Source organism: Cottoperca gobio, chromosome 9 (genome assembly GCF_900634415.1).
Source record: "Cottoperca gobio chromosome 9, fCotGob3.1, whole genome shotgun sequence".
Lineage (NCBI taxonomy): Eukaryota > Metazoa > Chordata > Actinopteri > Perciformes > Bovichtidae > Cottoperca > Cottoperca gobio.
The window spans coordinates 19304011-19324734 of NC_041363.1; the positions used below are offsets into that span (position 1 = coordinate 19304011).

At 39.0% G+C, this 20724-nt stretch overlaps 3 protein-coding genes across 5 annotated transcripts; all 3 read left to right on the forward strand.

Moving 5' to 3' along the window:
* The first annotated feature begins 186 nt into the window (after positions 1-186).
* On the forward strand, positions 187-5013 carry LOC115013076 (zinc finger protein 462-like). Of its 2 annotated transcripts, XM_029439051.1 has the most exons (4): positions 187-285; positions 450-634; positions 1021-1084; positions 1180-5013. In XM_029439051.1, exons 3-4 carry the CDS (start codon positions 1042-1044, stop codon positions 4983-4985), a joined length of 3849 nt encoding a protein of 1282 aa, XP_029294911.1. In that variant the 5' UTR covers positions 187-285; positions 450-634; positions 1021-1041; the 3' UTR covers positions 4986-5013. The 2 variants fall into 2 exon arrangements, with proteins under 2 accessions (XP_029294911.1, XP_029294910.1); XM_029439050.1 differs by lacking the exons at positions 187-285; positions 450-634 and adding an exon at positions 851-935.
* On the forward strand, positions 4879-12326 carry LOC115013081 (zinc finger protein 462-like). Of its 2 annotated transcripts, none has more exons than XM_029439063.1 (9): positions 4879-5898; positions 5988-6271; positions 6640-6758; positions 7183-7296; positions 7410-7653; positions 7743-7885; positions 7975-8198; positions 9296-10382; positions 11503-12326. In XM_029439063.1, exons 1-9 carry the CDS (start codon positions 5026-5028, stop codon positions 11643-11645), a joined length of 3231 nt encoding a protein of 1076 aa, XP_029294923.1. In that variant the 5' UTR covers positions 4879-5025; the 3' UTR covers positions 11646-12326. The 2 variants fall into 2 exon arrangements, with proteins under 2 accessions (XP_029294923.1, XP_029294924.1); XM_029439064.1 differs by lacking the exon at positions 11503-12326 and adding an exon at positions 10811-11422.
* Positions 12327-13003: 677 nt separating this feature from the next.
* On the forward strand, positions 13004-19971 carry LOC115013099 (major facilitator superfamily domain-containing protein 10). Its single transcript, XM_029439096.1, has 13 exons — positions 13004-13141; positions 14487-14671; positions 15210-15306; positions 15438-15541; positions 15734-15892; positions 16038-16226; positions 17819-17921; positions 18041-18152; positions 18250-18358; positions 18479-18569; positions 18930-18977; positions 19082-19171; positions 19319-19971. The coding sequence occupies exons 2-13, from the start codon at positions 14519-14521 to the stop codon at positions 19420-19422; spliced, it is 1359 nt and encodes a 452-aa protein (XP_029294956.1). The 5' UTR covers positions 13004-13141; positions 14487-14518; the 3' UTR covers positions 19423-19971.
* The last annotated feature ends 753 nt before the right edge of the window (positions 19972-20724 follow it).

Here is a 20724-nt window from a genome sequence, read left to right on the forward strand (position 1 = left end):
GCAAAGTAGTGAGAATAGGGAGGGGGGGGGGGGGGGGGGGTAATTTCATGGCTCACTTATGACTTGTTAATAAATATATTAGGTCGCTTGTAATACTGAAACATTAAACAGAGGCCTACCACAATGGATGGAAAAGATTTAGAAAAAAAGGGGATACGCGAAATCTAAGTACTTCCGGTCAAATTTAAATCTGGTTGCACAATTAAAGCACGAGTGTTTGGTGTGATTTTCTTTTCAAAAGGTCGAAGATCCCAAAGGATCTGTCAGAAATAACGCCACCTCGAGGTACTTTGGGCTAATACGAGCATGTAGCCTCTGAAATTGAGTGGCTGGTAAATTAATTTAATGTTTCATCAGGGACTTTAGACCAGAGTCTCCTCTTAACGCATTTCGTGAAACTGAGTGCCCTTTGTTTGCGCACAGCGCTTCTAACTCGTTTTGTTTTGAAGGTTAAGTGACTGTCGGCGGAAGTGAAGTGAAATCCAATGATGTGTTTGTTGTTGGAGCGGAAGCACAAGCCAGAGAGAGTTGTACTCGCGGGAAAAATGGCGGAAATGTATCGTCTCCTAACATTATCAACATCAGCGATTCAAAATATTGCAATATAAACATAGTCCGGGATTTGTCGACCTAAGTGAGTACATTATTTGAATCCACTGAGTATTTTAGTAAGTTGTTTTTGTCCACTTTGTCTTTTGATTGGGTTGTTGAAAGAGTTCGTGCCAGGTTTGCCTGTAAAGGGGCTGCTGGACTCGCCTTACGTTTCCTTCCTGTTGAACATACCGGACTGAGGTCCCAAGTTGTTTCTACTGACATTGTTGTAATGCTGTTTCATTTATTTTCCTTTATTACCAAAGTGGTGCAGTATATATCTTGTTGTCAATATTTCATTTTAAAACTCCTGTAGAAACCCTCAGCAGTGCACTTTAACAATGGTACAAAAAAAAAAGTAGCAATCATATATATGTGGCTGGTTTTGTACCTGAAGCAATGCAATAATGTATGTTTTCAATCCTCTAGGTGAGTCACAGCTGCGTCTTCATGTGTGAGGCTGTGTTTGGAGAGGAATGCAAGATGCAACAAGGTATTTATCCCAGTCAATTTTCTGACAATGTTTGAATGTAGTGCATGAAATTAAGTTGAGTTTTATTCAACATTATCTGTTATTTACCCCCTCAGATTCAATTAACTTTTCCTCATCTGGCCACATGACAGAGAATCAAGTTATCCCTCAAGAATCCACAATCAAGTCTTTCCAGTGTTGTCACTGTCCTCTCCTCTTCAAATCCAAGGTCTACCTTTTTGAACACCTCAACACGGTGCATGGCTTTGATGTAGATGCTGCTCTCAAAGAGGCTGGTTTGAAATACCCTGGTAATAACAAAGCCAACACTGACAACAACTGTACACGTTCAGGAGATGATTTTCAATGCCAGCACTGTGATTTTATAGCGTGTAGTTGGGATGTTTTAAACGATCATGACAAACAATGTCACAAAAAATTAGAAGATCAGAATGTGATAGGAAATCTAAACCCAGGGGCCAAGATAACTGTCATCTCAACAAACCAGCACAGTGGAGCTGCAGGAGCAAAAGAGACTACCCCCTCTTTTTCAGTTATGTCTACCTCAAATTCTAAGTACGCAATTGTTTCGTCAAAAGATCTGAAGACATACAAGAGGCCATTGCAAACAATTACCAAGTACTTTGTGGCAACATCTGGACCAAATGTGAAACCCGCAGTGAAGTTAGCTGATAGCTCAGAGCTTCCAGACAGCACCAAAGGAACCATCATTTTGCAAGAATCTCCCTCAAGCTCTAGCCCAAACAGTAGTGGTGTGTTTAAAGTCACTGCAAAGTCCTTGATTGATATCACCCATGTGTCTCAACGTTTTTTGCTAGATGACCACCTTTTAAATACTGACCTGAGACCACCAAAGCCCAAGGAACAATCAAAAGAGACAGTTCCTAGCAACGCTGGCAAGAGGACCAACAATGAAAGCTCAAAAAGTCCTCCTGCTAAAAAAGCAAAGTCAGACAACGAGACGAAGCCCCCGGAGGAAGCAAGCGCAAGTAAACAGCAACCATCGAGCAACACAGAGATCTCATTTGACTTTAGTGAAGATGAAGGAGAAAAGAAGCTTCCGTTTACCACCGATGTGTTGAAGGCTTTGAAAAAACATTACAAGAAAAATCACCTAATACATGCGGTGGATAATTCCTTGATGTACTGCAGATATTCGGCGACTGGATGCCATGAAGGATCATCTCAGTCGAACAAATGTGAAAAAGCACTCGGTCCAGAAAGACGAGGAGGGATTTCTCCTGAGAGTGCCTGTTCATCAAATAAGGAAGTCAAAAATCCACCCTCACCCCAACATCCCATCTCCCCTGGAGCAGATGTGGGCTTCTATCATTGCAACACCTGCAAGTTTAGTCATAAGTCAGTTGTTGTTATGCATGTCCACTACCAAAAAAGCCATCCCGGTAAAGAAGTTACAATGGACAAAATCAAGTCAGCTCATGTCACGTCACATAGAACATCACAGAAGATTCCAGATAAGACTCCAAACCCTGTGGCAATCACTGGAACATCTGCACATCAAATGAACATCTCAGATACTTTTAAGAAAACAAAAGACAAAGCTGAGCTGTCACAGCGTAAGCACGCAGCAGAAGATTCTAAGACTCATTCAGAGTCTCCCAAAACTATGAAAGCGGAATCTGCGGAAGACGGAAATAAAGGCAAGCGGTCGCCTTCAAAACGAATGAGAGAAAGGGAAAGTTTAACCCGCATTTCACCTATTAAATTGTTCTACTGCCAGTTTTGCAGTTATTCAAGCACCAACATCAAAAGCGTTGTTGGTCATCATAACGCAAAACATGCTGTGCATGCACTAACATGTATTGAAGAGATCTTAAGTTATAGTGCTGAGGTGCAGAAAAATAAACTTCAAAGTGAAGCTGAGGCCTCCCCAAGTACTAAATCTTCAAATACTAAAACTAATAAACAAGTTAAAGTATATAGTGAAAAAGTTCAACATGAAGAAGAGAATGTTTATGCGTGTGCAGAAAACTTGTTTTACTGCCAGAAATGCAACTATGGAAATCCATCTGTAAAAGGTGTAGCAAACCATCATTGCAAAATTCACCGAAGTCTACATTACAGCAGGGAACGCACTCTTGAACATACAGCTTTGATTCGGGATGAAATTGAAAAATCTAAATCTCAAGCAAAGGACTTCCCCTTCTCTACACGTCTACCTCTCCCTCTTATAAATGAGGGCGATGAAGATATGTTCTTCTGCCACTTTTGCAACTATAGGCAGTGTACTAAGGAGTATGTACTGCGGCATTACGTCAAAAGACATCGGGGATTTATGGTTACGGGCGAACAAGTTTGTCTGTATACCTCTGTGGTTCGTGAAAAGACTCAGAAATCGCACCTAAAAACAACTGCAAATCAAGAAGTCGATCATTTCAAAGTAAAGGAAAATAAAAAAGCAGAAAAGCTTGGCAAATCCGTCTCAGTTTCAGCCGCACCCTCAGTGACACCCTCACAAACACAGAGGACCCTTCAGTGCTATAGATGCGCATACAGCACTCAATATGTGTGTGTTTTGAAGAGGCATATATGGAAAGTCCACAGGGCAAACCGCACGGTCTCGAATGTTTTGAGAAAGTGTTACAAACAAGGATCTTTGCAGACGGGGTATCACTGTGACATGTGTGTTTTCTCTCACAAAGATGCAGCAGTAGTTTATGAACACTACCATGAGCAACACCCAGGACGTAAGCCGAGCCTTGATTACGTGACTAATCAGTTGTATGTCGGTCCCAAACTTCCTAAAAGGAAGAAACCTCAAATAAATCACAGCGATGACACGGATGGCAGATCACCATCTCAGAAACCTGGACAAAACGAAAGCAAGACTTATTCGTGCAGAGCATGTTCATTTAAAGGCAGCTCATTGTCAATCCTCGCACGCCACTACCGTGACGTTCATCCGTGGTCTGTGAAAGAAGACGGCTCGGTCCTGGGTGTCGTCAAAAACAAGAGACCAAGTGCGAGCAGGCTGGTGGAAGACCACAATAAATTGTCTGGGTCATTCGAAACCTACCAGGTACCTCTTGAATTTGATGATTCACCTGGTTTGTCTCCTGAAGAAACAGCATCTTCCGAAATGCTCACGTGCCCTAACTGCCCATCAAAGTTTTACACCCAGCACGGTCTCAACACTCACTGTGGAATGAAACACCATGAAGCTGTAAATGAAAACGCAGAGGAACCGCAAGAGCAAATCCAAACACGCATGTATGTCTTTAAGTGTCCACATTGTAGCTACGTGAATACCAATTATCAAGGAGTTCTCACTCACTGCCAGATGATGCATCCTGCCCTCGAATCCAGGGCGGACAATTTTCATTTGGATGAAGCACATTTATCCAACTGGGATGACTGTTTGAAAAGAAAAGGTCCCGGCAATCCTGGGAATTTGAAAATTAGTGGCTACATGTGTTTAGACTGCCCACACATCTGCTCAACGCTGGAGAAGCTGAAAAAGCACTGCGAGAAGGAGCATACGGAGACGCCCACACCATCAGCTGTGAGCAAACTAAAACAATATAGGACTCTAAGCAATCGGCTACCAGTATCACAGGTTTCCTTTTTAAGTAAGAAAGTGTATGCAGTGGTTAGGTGCCAGTTCTGTGCTTACTGTTGCAGCACAAAACTTGCGCTCGGTCGACACATGCTCGTTCACCACAGGAAGGCGCCTGCTGCCAAGGTTCAGGAATCTGTGTTCAAGTGCATCTTGTGTTCCAATTCCTATTTCACAAAAAAGCGTCTAAGAAGCCATTATTTTAATAAACACGGAAGGGACAGCTTCTTAGAATACTTTGCACCGGTATACAAGAAGGCCGACGAGAAGCCAGAGCCCACATCTCACGACCCTTTAACTCAGGCAACAAGAAAACACTGGTGAGGCATTTGAATCTAGCACGACGGCGGAGCAAACCAAAAAAATGGTGTACAGGTGTCCAACTTGTCCCTATGTGAATGCCAGCTACCACGGCACTCTCACTCACTGCCAAATGAAGCATCCAGACATCATAGCCAGGGCAGATGAACTTCAAACGGATGTAGTGCTTGTGAACAACATGGTGGGCTGTACCATTGGCTCAGGTTTTAATGAGAGAGGGTACATATGTAAAATGTGCCCACAAATCTTTGCATCATTGAGGAAACTGAAAGTCCACCATGTGACGGACCACGATGGTGCCGAGCCCAGAGCTTCTGAACGACCTGATCACGGCTCTCATGGCTCAGAGTTGATGGATTTAAAAAACAATGCAGCAGTGAGCGCCACAGAAATGGGCTTCAGCCGCGACCTCGACACTCCGAAGACGTGTGAATCCAGCATACCGTACAAGTGCCACATGTGTTCCTACAAAGCATACTATCGAAGATACCTGCAATGTCACTACAAAAATACTCACAAATTGGATGCTCCTGTCACACGCAAGCTTCTCGAGAATTATGGCAAATATAAACTCAACAATGCCAGCCAACTGCCTGGAGCTGAATGTGAGGAAGGTGCAACCCTCACATGTAAGAAGTGTCCGGAGTTGATGTTTGAATCAACTCAGCTGCTTGTTGCCCACTATGCTACGTGTCATAGCTCAAAATGCATTGACTTCACTGTGTTATCACAAGGATCAAAGAAGGGTAGCACAGGTCTTTACAGGTGTGTCCACTGCAACAAACAAATGAATGGGATTAGAAAGCTGTGGTATCACCTGGATTGCCACAGAGAGAGGGACATAAAGAGGGCAAACGCCGCGATGACAACGGCATCACCTGTCATTACGACAACACCAGAGGCCAAATCCGTCAAAGTAGGTTGACTGCCGATATTCACACTTTTCGATCTTTGGCTACGTGCTTTGCATACACTTTGTTGACTTCTAATGTGTTTCATTTTCAGCTCGGTAGGCAAGATGAGCTTCTCATGTTAGAAAGTGTTGAGGAACTGTCCCAGTGGAACGTGGCGCCAGTACAGACCTTCACTTTGCCGCTGAGTCCTCTGTCGTCACCTTCAAATCCAGCTGATGAAGAGCAACCACAGCTGAAATCGAGAGAACACACTTGCAGACAGTGTCGGCGGACATTCATGTCACTGAAAGGTTTGCGTTCGCATGAGCGCAGCCATGCAGCCGTGGCAGCCATCAAGAAGCTGGACAACCTGCCTACCTCAGTTTTAAAACACGAGTAAGAAGTCATTTTGTGGTTTGGAGATAGTTATTGGGGCCAAAAGAAAAAAGGATGATTCAATCGGCATTTGATGTTGTTCACCATACTGTCATTTACAATATTAGCCTTTCAAAACAATAAAGAAAACACACTTATTTCCATGAGAGCTCTCCAGTTTGCTTCCTTTGCACACATTCAAGTGCTTTACAGAGCTTATTAATACTATCACAGTATCCTTGATACAGTGTTGTTAATACTTTAAATGTATTAAATGAACCATACATTACACAAATTAGATGTCCAGAACACCCAACCTTGATTTAGTTATTGATGAGCTAACGGTGATTATATCCGCCTGAATGTTTTGTTTTTTATCATCTCAACAGCATTAACAAATACGTCCTGTACAAAATCGGGACTATAAAGCCCTTCCTGTGTAGTTTCTGCTCCTATCGGACGACCGTCATGGGCCTGTGGAGGAGCCATTTTATGAAAACGCATAAAGGTGAGTCACCTGTATATAACGCACCATTACCCAACATTCAATAATGTGGTTACGTTTAGTTTAAAAGTTGTATTGAAGACCAGAAAAAAAACCATTCAAGCTTCATTTGAAAACCTCTCTAGAAGCTTTGAATGTAAAAAAGATGACGTTCAGTCCTAGTCGCAGGCATATTGTTCTTTCATAGCCGCCTCTGTCTTTAACTAACACCTCTGAATGTTGTACATTTCCAGCAAAACAACAATACAAGCAGAGATTGTGGGTGTTGCATATTCTCTGTTGTCCTAACTATAAATGTTAAACCCAGATATTGTGTTCCGTATGATAATAATCCACGTCACTGCGCAGATTAAACGGCACTTATTTATTGTGACGTTGCAAGTTTTACTGTCTTTCATTCCATGTTCGTACCGCTGCTGATGCTTAGATGACATTGCGGATCCTGATGAGACTGACAACCAAGATGAGCAGAGGGCCGACAAGGAGCCTTTAAGTTCATCAGAGGAATTGAACTATTGCATTGAACCTGAAATTACTGAAAGCAAGTCATCCCTATTGTCTTTTATATATCATAATGTACCTAACAAAATGTATATCAGTTACACACTTTTGGCATTATTGGGTATGAGACTGTTATTTGTTGTGTTTTGACAGAGTCGCTGTACTTAGAGCCCCCAGATGTGCAGCGGCAGTTGAACCATTATAGCTTTATGGCACAGGCTGATGCTCTGACGAAAACTAATAGGCAAGAATCCACATTACCTGATGACTGTCTTCTTCACTGTGAGTTCTGCAATTTCAACACTGGACACCTGTCTAGTATGCGACGACACTACCTAAATCGCCATGGAAAGAAGATCTTCAGGTGTAAGGACTGCAGCTTTTTCTCTGGTTTAAGGTAAGTGACAACCACCGTGAGTCTTTATGTTTACGTTAAAAATCTGTTTTATGTCTTTTCTACTCCTCAATCTCCTGTCTTTTTATTAGGAAAACCCTGGAGATGCACATGAAGACGGGTCACTCGACATGCCAGTCAGAACCGAGTCATCAAAAAGACCTCCGCTGCCCTTTCTGCCTCTACCAGACCAAGAACAAGAATAACATGATCGATCACATCGTCTTGCACCGTGGTGGGTTAGATGCTTGTCAGAATTCATGTTCCCACTCACATCCTCACCCGACACGTTATGTTCAGTGTTTTTGTTTCTTTCGCTTTCAGAGGAACGCGTTGTGCCAATAGAGATACGTCGCTCGAAGCTATCGCGGTGCCTTCAAGGCATCGTCTTCCGCTGTCACAAATGCACTTTCACGAGTGGAAGTTCTGAAAACCTGCGTATGCACATGACCAAGCACGATGACATCAAACCCTACAAGTGTCGGCTGTGCTACTTCGACTGCACTCGGCTGAGCGACTTGGAGGCACACCTGAGTGATAAGCATCAGGTGAGGATTTGTTACTGAAACCCTCAATGCATCAAAGGAATTTTTAAATGCTCCACTTTCAATGTACTGGAGTTTGGAAAAAGTAAAGGGCATTACAGACCGCTTCTTTTGTGACACACTTTCAGTAGCCATTGTAAAAATGCATTATAGAAAATAAGAGTTACTCACTGTTGTTGCAGCCACAACGTTTGTGCCAATGAGTTTAATATCCAGCACTGCAAATCGCAAGTGGAGTCAGTTTCATTTCTATAGCCCAATATCACACATTTGCCTCAAGCGGCTTTACAATCTGTACAGTGTCCAACACCTTCTGTCCTTAGACCCTCGATTCGGATAGAAGACCAAACTCCCCAATAAACAACCTTTAACGGGGAAACATTATTAAAAATAAATATTTATATGACAGGCAAAGTGCACAGGTTCTTATCTGTACCAGAGTTAGCTATAAGTATTGATTTACATCGGGTAGTCCCTGTGCAGGAAACGGAGAATAACATCTCTGTTAAGAAAATGGAATGAACCTCGGGAAGAGCAACTGAATAGGGATTCCTCTTTTTGGACTGGACGGACAAGAAATAGATGTTGTGTATAAGCACACAGTGGAGTACTAGAATGGGAATTATGGCTCAGAAATATAAACCTCCTTTTCTTTTCTATTTTATTGTATTGTTTATTTAGCAGAAACGATGCGGGAGACATGTATCGTACCAGTTATAGCTAAAAGCCATATTCCATGCGTAGTTTCTGGGCGGAGGCCACTAGTGATGTGCAGGTTACAGAGATTAAAGATCAGCTGTGGTAAATAAAACCTCACACTTTGTAAAAAATAAATAATTTAAAAACACATAAATCGACATCATATGAACAACTAAGAAACGATACAAAAAAATAACAACCACTCCAAAACAAACAACAGAAGCAATTAATTCCCACTGGGCAGCCCCCCATCACTAATCACTAATGTAAAACCAGACACTGAGTAACCCCGGTCCCTGAGAGTTCATGATTTCTGGGCTCCTGGAAAGGTTTCCTGATTCTTGTCTATTTGTAATTTGATTTATTTGATTGTTTGTTTGTTTGTTTGTTTGTTTGTGCAGGTAGTGAGGAATCATGAGCTTGTGGGTCAGGTCAGCCTCCATCAGCTACAGGCGAGGGTTGGTACGATGCCAGAACAGGAAGAAGAACCGTCTTCTAACTTTGAGCAGCACAACAACGACAGCGAGGATGTAGAAACAGATGAGTTTGTTACCGACTGTAATGAAGCTCCACATAAGACACAAGCTAAGGACCCGGCAGAAAATCCCACGAGGGAGGACATTACACTACAGACCGAGGAAGCAGGTCCGAAGCAATGGGAGGACGGCAAGTATAAAAAAAGCTCTGCCAAGAGCTTTGTGTCGGTCCTTCAGTATGAGAATGTAAAACCAAACCAAGAAAAGCATGTGCAGGATCCACAAGAACGAGCAGTTGTGTTTTTGCTGGCCCAACCCAAACTCAGAGACAATGAGGACAGCAGCAATACATTCAGAAAACAAAAAGATGCGGAAGCAGAGGGAAGCTCAACAACATGTGTCAAAATAGCTGAAAAAGCACAGGCCCCTAATCCACATGATAAAGCATCTCAGCATAAAAGATTGGACATCAATGCTTGGGTAGAAGAAAATACACTACATCATATCCATAAGACGCACATGAATGCAGATCCGGATACAAGATTTAAGACTGAGAAGAACATGGAGACTGAGGTTGTAGATGATGTTCGAAGTGAGATGGTATTGCTGGATGAAGAGGGCAGCATCCCTCTGGCACACGAGCCAGAACATCTAGTTAATAAGGAGGCTATTTCAGCCCTTTCTATTCTTTTGCCCAAGTGTGCACAACTTAAATTAAGCCACAAAGAGAGCTCCGCCGTCTCGTTGCCAAACTGCAATAATGAGCAAGTGTACAAAAAGATTGCGGAGGTAAGAGACCCTTACGAGGACATGCCAGTACTAGAGAAGGAATATCTCAAAGAAGAAATGCAGCCTCTTGGTTGTAAGGAGAAAGATCAGAGTCATCATCTGGAGCAAAAGCAGGACAAAGAAGATGAGATGATCACTGAAGACGACGAGAACCGATGCACCAATCAGAAACATGAGGAGAGTGACGGGAGGAAGGAAGCTGCTAATCCACTTGCGCCCGAAGGTGAGTTACTGAATTGATCACAATTAGTATTCTACAAATAATTCTAAACATAATTGACAGAACATGAGTTTTGATGGACAGCAAAGCACCTGCACGCATTGTTTTCTATGTAAGCCTGCACTCCAGCGACGCATTGACACACGTCAGCCTGGATATGTTACCATTTCCCTGCATCACGATGTGGCAAGGGCAAGAACTAACGGTTATTATCTCTATCGATTAATCAGCTCATTATATCCATTAATGGTTCAAATGCTTTCATCTGGTTTTCTTTGAACAACAGTCCAAAGGTGTTTACAATGACGTAAAACAGAGAAAAGCATCAACTTCTCACAGTGGGAGAGCAGGAACTTTGAAATGAATAATTAATGATAAAAAATAGTTGCACATTAGTTTTGCCGATTAATTTAATTGACTAATGTTTTCAGCTCAAGTCAACAAACATCAACTCTCCATAAAAGCAGCTGTTTCATCACATTCCCCCTGCATCAATCAACAAACCTGCTACTTCTTCTGTCTGTATGATACTTCTAATGTACGGTACAATAGTCAAATGATGTGACTGCCAGTGTTTCAGATAGAGCTAGTATAGTAACAATAGTTATTTTAATCACTCATAGTATCACACATTTAATGAGCGAGCTCCTTAATCCTTTTTGCTTAAATTCAACTTTTTATCTTCAAGTATGACGCATGTTTGACAAAATTAGGACAGCATGCGAGTGAACACGGTTAAAAAAAACTAAACCTGGAAACCCCCTTGTGATTGTTTTGATCAGTCATTTAAGCTCTAATGCAAAGAAATTAAATATTTGCAAGTTCCCAGTTTTTCAAATGTGAAGATGTTCATGTCTCATCTGACATAATCTAATTAGCTCTGTGTGGGTTTCGTCCTTTTTCTCAACTTTTCTATTTGACATGGTGATAAATTGAATATACTTTTACTGTTCTTATTGACAGCCAGAACAAGCAGTTTGTCACTATGTTCATGACATTTATAGATATGGATATAGATTAACCTTTTTTAATGGTGGGAAAACAGCAGATGAATAGTGGGTTGCAGCCCTAGTTTGCGTTGGGAAACTGCATGTGACACCAGTTAATGTCTCTTGTTCTTCAGATGCACTCACAGTCCTGGATGGAGCTGCTGAAGTCCTGTCCCCAGCAGCTACAGAGGAGAAGCCGTTTACCTGCGAGTTTTGTGGACGAAACCTCATGAACAGCTCTGAACTGGAGCGTCACGTCATGCGACATCGAATATAACATTTGTCTTTATGTTGCGGACGGTAGCAAGCACTTCACACTTTTGATGTTGTTGGTGGGAAGCTAGATTTTGTATTCATGAACCGTCCTCCACCCTCTTACTGTACTGTGTAAATCTGTATAACCTGGTTAGAATTAAATTGTTCATATTTTATTGATTTTAACCCTTTTTCTAATGAAATGTTTTTATGGTACCGCTGTTAAGCGTAGGATTTAATTTGTACGATTCAGAAAATAAACTTCAGAGCCAAGAGGGTGTCTGTTGTGTGACACGTTGTCATTAAGATCTTTTTTAGATTTGTTTTGTTTAAAGACTAATCCTCGTTTTTTACGTTTTGTATTTCTGCTGTTTATGTGAAGGAAGATATTATTCATTAATACTGTAAAACATGCAAAAATATTTACACTGAACTATTGTTATATGGATCATCCATGTTCAGTAAAGAACTACTAGACCAACCTTAAAACCACTGATTGTGGTAATGCCTGTGCTGCCTTCAGGTGCCGTTGGGTATTTGACCAATTGTTGCGTACTGTCACTTAACAAGTAAATGTGTTCACCAATAACGGTATTGTGTTTGATATTCAATATAAATAATACATTCTGTTTACTTTTTAACTCTTTTGTCCTACATCGTTTCCTTTTTTTGTAAATAAACAGTGTGATTGCCACTCCTGATTTATCTTTTCCTGTCCTCTTTCTCTTGGTGCTATAACCCTCTGTTACAAATTAAAGCCCTGCATTGAAAATGTTACTTAAGTAAACGTATTCAAGTATAATCTGGAAAATGTACTTAAAGTATTACAAGTAAAAGTAATGCAGAAAATCGTCCCCTGTGACTATATTAGATTATTATTACTCATGTATTAATGTAAAAGCATGATTTTTCTGTTGTAGCTGGCTGAGGTGGAGCTTATTTTCAACTGCAACTAATGATTATTTTCATTATGGATTCATATTTGATCTATTGTGTGGTTTGTTAAAACTCCATCATAATTAAATGGCATCACATCCAAAGTGAAGCTTTCAAAATGATTGTTTTGTGCAACCAAGGAAAATCAGAAAATCTTCACATTTGAGAAGTTGGAGCCACGGAATATTTTTGAATGGAAAACGATTTTTATTTTTTTAAGTTGCTCTGATAGTCAAAATATATGTTTTCTGTCCAACATTTTTAATTAGTAATGTCTCCGATAAATGTAAATGTAGTCAAAAGTACAATTTCTTCCTATTTCGACGTAAACGTACTTACCATTTCCATCTCTGGTGGCTCGTCTCATGAACGAGTGTGAAAGGCGGAAATACGAGTTTACGGTGACCTCCTGAACGCAGCTTTTTCGTCTGTATACGGTTACGACACAATCTTGTCATCCAAATGTAAGAGGACACCGCTTCCTGGTGTGGACTTATAATACCGGACTGATGGAGGAGAGAGTGAGAAGGTAGACCTCAGTGTGACCTGGTGTGATTCAACCCACGAGTCTGCGGAGATAGTGTAAGTAAGAAGCTGCTCAATGTTTCTGTGGTTTGGTTAAATGTGTTACAGTGTCCGAGGAGAGTGATGCTGATAAGTGTTGGACAGTCTCACTGCCGGATCGATATCATACTCCGCTGCGGAAGCAACCACTTGTAGGACATGTGTTTTTATTTATTCGAGCAACAGTTTTAGGACTCATTCCTGCTTCTTCTTTGTTTTAAGTGTTGTCAGTGCATTTACTGTGGAGTTACAGACTGGGATCAACTTTGATCTAAGCATTTTCAGTAGTTATTTCCTCCTTCCTCCTTGAGCTACACCTTTTTCCTGTCTTTCCTGATGCCTTACTGTAAGAAGTTGTAAATGCAGATGTAGTTGATTGCAACTTTATTGGCTGACATCTACTGTTGTAAACATCTATTTGTTTACATATGGGAGAGTCACCTTGTCATATGAATAACTTTCACATTTTTACACAGGGATTAACTGAGCTGCATATGGGATGAAACTGTTAATGTTCCTACTAAAATCTATCCCATTATCTGCAGACTAATTTACTGTCTGTATCAATGCTTTATTTTACAGGTCCCAGAGTTTCCTATCATTGACAAACAAATTAAAATAAAATCAATAAAAATAAACAATTGACATGTTACTGTTGATTCATAAGAAGTTTTCTGGAAATAACTTTATAGTGTGGTACTAATTAACTACAGAGACAATTGAGACTGTTCAGTTGATATTGCAATTAATTAGAACCTATACTGGACATGTGCAAATGTAAAAATGTGTCTACATATTAGATTCTTGTCAATTCGATTAGATTATGATGCATATTAAAGTAGGATGTACATGTGATTAGCATTTTGTATTATTATTATTATTATTATTATTATTATTATTACTGTTATTTTTTTTATAAAGGAATTATTTGATTTGTTGACTAAAATGTGACAATGTTTAGATAAAAATTCAACAAAATACATAATATTTTAAAAAAATACTACAATCCAACATTCAACATATATGGAGAATACATTTTCCAAAAATAAATGAATAATGAGTGGAATATTTACTTTACTGGGTTTTAAAGAAGCATGTCTTTTGAGGAAATGTACAAATATTTCCAAACAACACATTTCTTTCTAGGAAGCTCTCAAGGAAGTTATTTGGAAATAACAGACCTGTAAAACGAAGCTGTTATTTGTAACTGTGGTACTTCCCAAAGGGTCTACTTGTTCCTGTTCTTCAAGATTAAAAGTCAGGCCTTTTGGCATGTTTAATGCACTTTAAATGTACTATGATTTTATGTTCATGTCAGTGCTGCTCTTCTAAAAAATACCATATGCGTTTTACTTCCAAACAGGAACAGAAGAATCACCTTATTCAGTCTGAGGAATGTCAGCCATGAACAAATCTGCAGACAATGGCGGCTCCTTCTCGTCAAAGGTCATCAACATTGTGTTTATCACGCTGCTGTTGGACCTGCTGGGATTTACATTGATTCTACCTCTACTGCCTTCGATTTTGGACCATTATGCACAAACAGGGGTTAGTTTTGTTTTGTTTTTTCAATAAATAGCATCTACAAGGTACTTTCTGTTACAGCAATTTAATGACTTAAAATGCATGTTTGAAATGCATTGGCTCTTTATTGAAACAAAAGTAAAATCAGGATAAACCGTCAGATAAAGTGTGTTTTAAGAAGAGATTTAAAAGATGATTCAAACAGCCTTATTTGAGTTATATTTGATTGCCTGTAAATTTGAGACATAAATATCACTTGTGACAATATTTTCACCAGCTTGAATTTGGAAAATATGGATAGCAGATTTCCCTTGCAATATAAAATAAAGGATTTTGAATGGTGTGTTTTTGAAAGATGATGTGCAGAATGTGATGCTCTGTTGAACAAAGGAAGGCTTTATGTGAAGAATCTGTTCCATGAAAACCAACTCAGGAGTTATCAGAGCAGCAGTCATGATCTGTGTCTGTGTGTGAGTCTGCATGCTCACTCATGCTGAGTGGACCTCTTCACAAGTATTTGTATTGTCCCTGTGTGATGTTGTTTGTGTGTCTTGTTGGACAGGATGGTGTATATCAGTCTCTGCAGAGTGTTGTGGACTGGTTCAGGGAGGGTGTGGGGATCCCTATGGAAAAGAAATACAACAGTGTCCTGTTTGGAGGTATACTGGATTGATTTCACCTTCAGTGTAACTCATGTGGAGCTCAAACTTTTGTGACACTATGACCAATTAATATTTGAATAATGCAAAGAAAGTTAATTAATTTACGTGCTGCTTGGTTTGCCTCTCAGGTCTGATCGGGTCGCTGTTTTCTCTGCTGCAGTTCCTGTCGTCACCTGTAACCGGAGCTCTGTCAGACCGCTATGGCAGGCGGCCCTTGCTCATTCTTACCACAGTGAGTAAAATGACATATTACACCTTTTTGAATGACTTCTTTGCAATATAAACCTCAGTATCCTTTCACAGTGCAAGCCACTAGAGTCATTCACTTGGCACAGTTCACACTCCACTTGTGAAGAAAGAAACCACGCAGCTTTTAACGTCAGCCCTGATTCATTCAGATCTAATTGGGTGCCTTGTGTTCCAGTTAGGGCTGATCTCCTCGTATGCAGTCTGGGCCATTTCCCGAAGCTTCAGCATGTTCCTGCTGTTTCGAGTAATTGGGGGCATTTGTAAGGGCAACGTCAGCCTCTGCACAGCCATCGTGGCCGACTTGCCTTGCCCGAAAGCACGGAACCGAGGAATGGTACGCACAGACTTTCTTTGTCCATAACATGAAAGGTATTGTTAAAATATGGCATCTACAAACACCCAATAGTGTGTTTGTTTAGGTTAGACCTTCTAGTAAATGTCCTAAATGTTAAAACTACCTTTAATATTATCACCACTAGGCTATGATCGGCATTGCCTTCTCCATGGGCTTCACTGTGGGCCCTCTGATGGGAGCCTACTTTGCCCTCAGCTCCAGAACAGGAAACGTCTTCTACCAAACTCCAGCTCTACTCGCCTTGGCCTTCAGTGTGGCTGATCTGCTCTTTATATGGGTCATGTTGCCAGAGACGCTCACAAAGGATGTCAAGGTTTGTTATGGAAACATAGTGGAAACATTCACACTGCCAATTGACAAACTGAATCACACACAGTTTTACTCAAAGAAGATTTTGTGCAGCATGTTGTGCGAGTTAGATGAGAGGATTGATACCACTCTCACATCTGACCTCTCACATGCAATTTGAATCCTTTTTAAATCCTATTGGATCTTGTGCAATAAATTACATTTATTCCTGTGCAATAATTACATTCATACTTGTACAATAATTACATTTATTCTGAAGCAATAATTACATTCATACTTGTACAATAATTACATTTATTCTGAAGCAATAATTACATTTATTCTGAAGCAATAATTACATTTATTCTGAAGCAATAATTACATTTATTTTAATGCAATAATTACATTTCTTCTAGTGCAATAATTACATTCTTTCTTGTGCAATAAAATAAGATACATTCCAATGCAATAATTACGTTTATTTGAGTGCAATAATTACATTCATACTTGTACAATAATTACATTTATTCTGAAGCAATAATTACATTTATTTTAATGCAATAATTACATTTATTCTGAAGCAATAATTACATTTATTTTAATGCAATAATTACATTCTTTCTTGTGCAATAAAATAAGATACATTCCAATGCAATAATTACGTTTATTTGAGTACAATAATTACATTTATTCACAATAAACGCTTTCTATTTTATATACTATCTCTTCTATTTAGCTTAGCTCAGTATAGAGGCTAGAGACAGGGGCAAACAGCTTGCCTTGCTCCGTCCAAAATTAACTAAATCTGCCTACTTGCAACTCTGAAGCTCACTAATTAACATCTTGTTTGGTGAATTAGCACAAAAACCGAAGTGTAATTTACGTGGGGTGTTGTGCCGGACTACTTCTTGGCAGGGAGCAGGAACTTCCTGACAAGACTCTAGGAGGTAATTAGTAATTGTCGGGCTGAAGCTGGGTGGGGCTATGCTGGTAATTACCTGATGCAACCAAACTCTATGACCTAATAACAATAACAGTGTACATTTTCCTGCACTAACAAGTACTACACAGGTAATAGAAGAGTGAGTAATCTTGTACAGTCTGTATGCGCCCACACAGAAGAGGTCCAGTCAGGCAACATAAGTGAAAATATTTGTGTTATACAAATACAATAATACATATATGTAAAGAAATATATATATATCTGGGTATATATGTATATAAGAATTTGTATAATTAATTGTATATTGTTTTATTCTATTTTAATGTATTTTATTCTAATTTAAATATTTGTATATTAAATATGTGTGTGTATCCTGAAGGGGCTACAACTTACATTTTATTGTTCAAACCTGTGTAGTAAAATAACAAATAAATGTACCTTGTAAAACATGTGAAGGAGTCTAACATGTAAGCTCACGTAAGAAATCAAGTGACGGCAAACATAAAACATTCATTCAACACGATAATAAATGGTTAATACATCATCACAACCCACTAATTGGTAGCCTATGATTAACACAGGGGTAAAGTCAAATATCAGTTTGTTTTCCTTTGTGCCTGAAAACCTTTTTTTGACGGATAATCTTTCGGATACTTTTTCTTGTTTTATTCTAGGCTTCATCTTCAGGGTTCGGGGCCTCCAGGGACCTTCTGAACCCGTTATCTTTGTTCCATTTTTCAGCTGTTACCAGAACAAAAGATCCACCTCCAAAAGAACGTGAGTGCAGCACATACTGGATTCCTTTGTGAGGCAGAAGCTTACACCGATTTGACCCATTATAAAGCATGAATGAACTTTGGCGCACTGATAGATAAAAGTTGAAAATGTCTTTACAGGAATGCAGAAACTTCAAGCATTGGGCCTGGTTTATTTCTGCTACCTCTTCCTGTTCTCTGGTCTGGAGTTCACGCTGAGTTTTCTGACTCACCAACGCTTCCACTTTACAAGGTATGAAGTCAAAGATAAAGCTGTATACTCTATCAGTTACAGTAAACGCACCTGAACAGCAACCCTGTGATTTTTAAGAGCATTTTTCTCTCACCAGTATGCAGCAGGGAAAGATGTTCTTCTTCATTGGTGTCATCATGGCTTTGATCCAGGGGGGTTATGCTCGCAGAATCAAACCTGGCCAGCATATCAAGGCTGTTCAAGTGGTAAGAGCGCCTTCTGTTTACATCACAAATAACTTTACAATAAAAACACTCTTTACACTGCTGAAAAGACATGATGCACCACAATCCTTTACTGAAAATGTCTCTCTCTTTTTTTTTAAGGCAATCATAACATTAATCCCAGCGTTTATTCTCATCGGGCTCTCATGGAATATAACAATGCTTTACGTCGGCTTGGCGTTATACTCATTTGGTGAGCTCATTTTATATAGTGTGTCATGTTAACACAAGTTAAACCCTTTATCATACCTAGGAATGTGTGAAATTAGTGAAATGTAATTGATAAAAAATGGTTTAATGCATATGAGATATAAAATGCATATTTTTTAAAAAGGCCAGTAAAAACGATAATACCAAACCACATAGAACATTTTGAGAAGACTTTTCAAGTGCACGGTCAACATGTGGTTTGTATATTTAGTATCTAATAGTGTAAATAGATAAACTACATAGTGCTTGCAAAAGTTGTACTTTTCAAATGTTTTTTTTTATATTCAAAATAAATACTGATGTATCCTGTGTTTACATTTCATGTCACTTATTGTTGTTACAGCGGCTGCAATAGTTGTTCCATGCCTGTCGACGCTTGTTTCTGACCACGGTGAGCCTCATTAGTAATTCATATTTATGGAAACTTATAAACTATTTTGATTAGACTATAATGTGCACACTGTTGCTGATTATATGCTATGGATGTCCGACCAGGGTCGGCCAATCAGAAGGGCACAGTGATGGGGATTCTGCGTAGTTTGGGCGCTTTAGCCAGAGCACTGGGACCGGTTCTGGCATCCTCTGGTAAGGAAGACCGATGGCAGTAATTGCACCAAATGCTGCTAAAATCAGAAATTTGACATATTTGACCTACTGATGTACTGTGTATAAATACATTTTTCTTTAGCTCTGTGCTTTGTACTGATATTAACGATTGTGTTTTCTTCACAGTTTACTGGATAGCTGGAGCTCAGATCTGCTTTTTCCTCACTTCGGCCTCTTTCATTATTCCTCTGGCTCTCCTGAGAACAGCCAGAAGTCTAAAGGAGGAGTGAGAGACAGAGACTCTGATTGCAGAGACATTTTATAGTTTAAATGAATGTTATGATGTTTACAAACAAGCACTGATGTCTTACTGTGACATGAACAATAATAATAATGAGATGTGTACTTTCTGCGCTGTAAGCCGAGGATCATCCCATGGAACAAAATAATACAAGAAGATGAGGCTCATGCCAAAACCGAGGGACATTATTGAACAAATGAGAAATAAGTGGACATCATGCCTTTTTAATGAGCACATGTAGACCTGTGCATATTGTGAAATGTATGGGTATGGGTATGTATGGGTTAGGTTGGGTTAACGTTTATGCTCATAGATATCATTTTATAATGCAGTATTTTATCAAATACTCAGATTTTATATTTTACAAAGCAGCATTTTATTTTAGTTTTAAAAATGTGAATATTGTATTTTCTTTTTATAAAAAAGAGTTAACGAGCAAGTCAATATCTATTATGGATAATTATTATTATCTTACCCTAAAGATTGTACAAAAAGGTTTTCAATAAACTTTATTGCAATGGTGGAAAGTAACCAAGTACATTTACTTTGAGGTACTTTAATTTAGTATTTCCTTCTGCTTAATATTTTTACACAACTACATATATTTCATTCCATTACATGTATCTGGGTTTTTTTTGTATTGCAGGTGAAAATGTCACTAAAAACATGTGATCCAACTATAAGGTGCATTTTTATAGATTCTTCTACCCAACATTATAGAAATGAGTAAAAAATTAGCTCCACCTCAACCAGCTACAATATTAAAATACTACTTACATGTTAATACACAAATACTTATCAAAATATTCCTTATAAATTAAATGTATTATTTTCACACTGAATATAATTGCTGATAATACTTTTTTTTTTTTACTTCAAGTGAACATTTAAAAGTAGGATTTTAACTTGTAACATAGTATTTTAAAATGTGTATTTCATTTTAAAATAAGACAACATCAGATAAACCTTTATTGATCACCAGAGGGGAAAAAGAGCAATAGTACAGATGCATAGAGAAAGTTAAATATAGAATAGGAATATAAATATATATATATATATATATATATATATATATATATATATATATATATATATATATATATATATATATATATATATATATATATATATATATATATATATATATATATATTAAATATAAAAAACTATATAAGAACATGTAGACAAAAAATGGCACGGTAAAGTGATAGTTGTATGATTAAAGTCACAATAGCGGCAGGGTCAGCAAGTCTATGTTAACAAAGTACACCACACTGATGATATGATTACA